Below are 3,848 nucleotides of genomic sequence, written 5' to 3' on the forward strand. Positions count from 1 at the left end.
AAAACATCACACCTTTACAAAATTGACACTCCTGTTTTGGTTTTGCATACTAGCAGGCTATATTGAGTCACTTGGCAGAAGAGTTAATTTTTCCCTTTATGGCAAGCCAAGTATAATACTCAGAATAAAGGATGAGCTGTCAGCAATGACTGTAGAGAAGTTACTCTGTGTCATGTGGAGGTGGTACCGGTTGGGCTCTGTCACTGGTCTCCTGCTGAATACCCTACTTCCAAGCTACAACCTTTGCTTTCTGATCGTCTGCATCACCAATTGATGATAGCTGGAATAATCACAATCTCCCAAATTCCAGAAACTGCTGTATTTGTTCTGTCATTTTGTTTGCCCTTTTAGGGGATAGAGGAACGAAGCCACACTTGTCCTGGGAACATTGAGACAGTTGAGAGTAAGGTGAGAAATGAAAGTGTTTCCATAAAATTACAAGCTGTTGGTTTTGGCTCAGCAGGTGGAATTCTAGCTCCAAGTCAGAAGATTCTGGGTCCAGGGCTACAACAGTTGTGTGAGCAAAATGTTTTAGGTAATGCACTGTTAAGGGAATACTGCTTTGTCTGTGGTGCTAGATTTCTGTAAAATGACCTCGGTGCTCGAGTGACAAAATGCTTCAGAGGTATTTAATTCACTGTTAAAGGTCATGAAAAGTGCTAAATAATGCAAGTCCTTGTTTTTCATTCTCAACTTTCTAGGTTGCTCACAGAGGGGTTTGAAGATTAACCTTTAGTTCAGAGGGTTCCAGTCAGTGTGAGGAAGGGATCTCTTGATATGAGCTATTGAAAAGCATTTTATCATGATGTACAAGATTCTGGGAAGGACTTCCTCCTGTGGAGCAGGCTGGTGATATTGTGGATGCCCAGGCAGTTCTCCATTAAGGAGAAGGCAAAGGGATCTCAAAATGAGAGCAGTTCGAAGATTTGTATTTTCAAGGACATGGAATTAAGGTGACTCCGTATCTTAAAGATGACACAATAGCTCAAAGAAAAGGCACTAGCAAACACTGGGATTTTATGGTCACATATTTGAAGGGAGACTTGAATGCAAAATCTTCTCTTGAATTGAAATGCTGCCAGCTGAGCCAAAGCTGACAATTACTGCAAAATATTTAGTCAAGATTGAACCTTTGTAGGATGTGATCCTTGAAGCACGCTGCCACCTGCCATTAGCTTCCTATCTGACCGCACTTACTAAGACATTAACCAGATATTAGGACCAGAATTCTGAGGAGTTGTGTGGAAGATACCCAAGCTGTGATAAGCGCTGGTAGTTTGATGCAGCTTTTCACTCTGAAACCCTAGACTATATTTACTCCGTTTTGCAACAGCATTAGGGACTTTTACGATCTGTATGCAATCCATACAATGTCCTATTTGCGAGAGTATGTTTTGCCGAAAGAACTCATTTTATTCCGCATCTAACCCTAGGAGTGTTTGACGACAATAGAATGGAACTTGATTCAGCGTTAGCACCTCTGGGGAGCATTTGATAAGAAAGTCTTTACTGTTTATAATCCTTGTAAATGCCCTGTTTGATGTGGCATTGTAAAGGGACCTGAATACTACGGGAGGCCGCCTGTACCTGTCCTCACAGTGTGAGCTGGCATTGTTCAGGAATTTGACACTGTGACTAGTCTGTCGTATCTCGCGTCTGATCTGTCACTGCAGAGGAGCTGGGAAGCGTTCCACTCCTCAGCATCCCTGTCTCAAGAGCACAACACGCAGTGGAGCATTTTATTTTTAAACATGTGTAAATTTAGACACGTTCCAACCTCCCTCTTAAAAATGGTCGTTTGGAAAAAATTTAAAGTGGAGCTGCCCTCATCAACAGTTCTGGGTGAAGGAATGCCTTCATCAGCGCTGTGGCGACGATGTAATGCCCATTTAACAACCGTTGTCTGTTTGCAAACTTGTCCAAAGGGTTACACGTTACTCGCCAGGTGGGCTGCTCCCCTTTAAGCTCATTGCAGGAGTTGGTGTGACCTCCGCCTGACCCACATCCAGCATTCTGTGGAGATCATGTACTCGGAATTCAGCACGAGTTTCACAAGTAATCTATCTGCATTCGTCACGGAACTTCCTCCCCGGCCGATCAATCGCACCCGCGACAGCGGGCGGGCGGGTCCAGCAGCCGATGTGTGAGCACAGCTCAGTCTTACCGCTGCACGAGTGGGAGCTGCATCCCAGGCACTGTTTGCGGATCGTTCACCCACCTACGGAACGCCGAGTGCCCGCGGACCGTCTCCCGCTGCCCCCCAGCCCCGGCACTGATTGCGGAGCAGACCCCGATCCCGGCACCAGACGGGTGATGCTGCTGGGATTTCCCGGGAGTCCGGTGCCGTGGTGACGGAGTCAGAGGGAGGGAGAGAGGGGGCGTGTCGTGGGCGGCGGCGATGGAGCTGCAGGAGGAGGTCGGTTCTCTAGACTGAATTCAGAGGCCGGTTCGCCGACACCATGCCGGTCCGCCGGGGCCACGTCGCGCCTCAGAACACTTACCTGGACACCATCATCCGCAAGTTCGAGGTCCAGAGTGAGTGGAGATGGGTGGCGAGGGTCAGTCCGGAGAGAGGGGTAGTAGGGGACGGTGCAACAAAACGCCCGGCACTGTTGTCTGGGTGCGGGGTTTATCAGTGGGCCGATCATGGGGTGCGCGTGTGTGTGGTGGTGGTCGTGGGGGCGAACAAGTGGAGGATCCGAGGATTGTGTGTGTCCCGCCTTCGGTAGGTGTGGAGACTGGCGGCCGCCGCTACCCCACTCTATTGTTCCTCTGTCAGTGTCGCGGCGGGGAATCGAACCTTTCCTTCGCCCGCTCTTCTTCTCTCCTCTTCCTCCCCCCACTTCTCTCGCACCGCAGTAAAGATGGGTGGGAAATCGGGTACTAAATCCGCACCCATATATAGGGCCTCCAAAACTCGCTGTATTTTGTCACCAAACACCGACTATCAGCGGTGAATAGGAGCAGTCTGTCTCGTACCAAGTGGGGCTCAGCGGTCATGGTGCTGATATCTGTTTAGATTTTATGAACGAGTCTCTTTGTATAGTACTTATCTCCACCTGAAGCGTCAGAAAGTGCTCGATAGACAGTGAACACTATCATGTAAAAATGCAGTCAGTAAGCGCAATAACATTTCACAAGCATTGTGCTAATGGGCAGATAATTAGTTTTAATGTTTTGATTGAGAGGGAACTGTTTGGCTGAGGATGTGTGGGAAGAACTCCCTCTGCTTTGTAAGGTATTTGTCAATTTGAGGCCTTGGTTTAGTATCTCAAATGAAACAGACAAACACAGCAACACAGCTCTGGTCGGTCCTGAGTTCTGGACCAGTGATCAGACAAGTTGGCAATTTAAATTCAAGTGATAGAATCTGGAATTTTAAAAAAACAGCTGGTTTCCACTGTATGCTGAATATGATTGCAACAGTTATGCTGGTATTGCTGCCTCACAGCTCCTCAAGAGTTGTCTGTGTAGAGTTTGCATGCTCTCCCTCCAATTTCCACTGTTTCTTCCTACATCCCAAAGATGTGCAGGTCGATAGGTCAATTTGGTTGCTGGAAATTGTCTCTACTGTGTGGAAGTGAGAATAAACCAGGATGTAATTGGATGATTGGACAGAGTGAGTGGGGTCCGCTGGGTGACGTAATCACTTTAAAGCATGAGTACTGTATCTGTTTCACAGTGGGAGCAATGTTCAAAGTACATTTATCAGGTATACGTGTCTAAGACTTGCAGAGTACTGTAGTAATCTTGTGTATTGCACTGTACTGCTGCTGCAAAAACAAATTTCATGATGTATGTGAGTGATGATAAACCAGATTCTGATAAGGGTCTCTATTGTGGACCGA

The 3,848-nt window shown here is 47.2% G+C and overlaps 1 protein-coding gene across 7 annotated transcripts in view; it reads left to right on the plus strand.

The window, feature by feature from the left end:
- Window positions 1-1,956: 1,956 nt before the first annotated feature.
- Window positions 1,957-3,848, plus strand: part of kcnh6a (potassium voltage-gated channel, subfamily H (eag-related), member 6a) — a 165,143-nt gene continuing 163,251 nt past the window's right edge. For 3 of the 7 annotated variants that reach the window (XM_073070781.1, XM_073070780.1, XM_073070786.1), the window contains exon 1: window positions 1,961-2,535. Coding sequence is in view for 6 of the 7 variants with exons in the window: in XM_073070780.1 (XP_072926881.1) it covers window positions 2,460-2,535 (76 nt within the window). In the remaining variant the exon portion in view is untranslated. Of the gene's footprint in view, window positions 2,536-3,848 lie in introns of all 7 variants that reach the window. The other 4 variants (XM_073070782.1, XM_073070783.1, XM_073070785.1 and 1 more) reach the window with 2 other exon arrangements.

The sequence above is a fragment of the Hemitrygon akajei genome, chromosome 18 (assembly GCF_048418815.1).
Source record: "Hemitrygon akajei chromosome 18, sHemAka1.3, whole genome shotgun sequence".
Lineage (NCBI taxonomy): Eukaryota > Metazoa > Chordata > Chondrichthyes > Myliobatiformes > Dasyatidae > Hemitrygon > Hemitrygon akajei.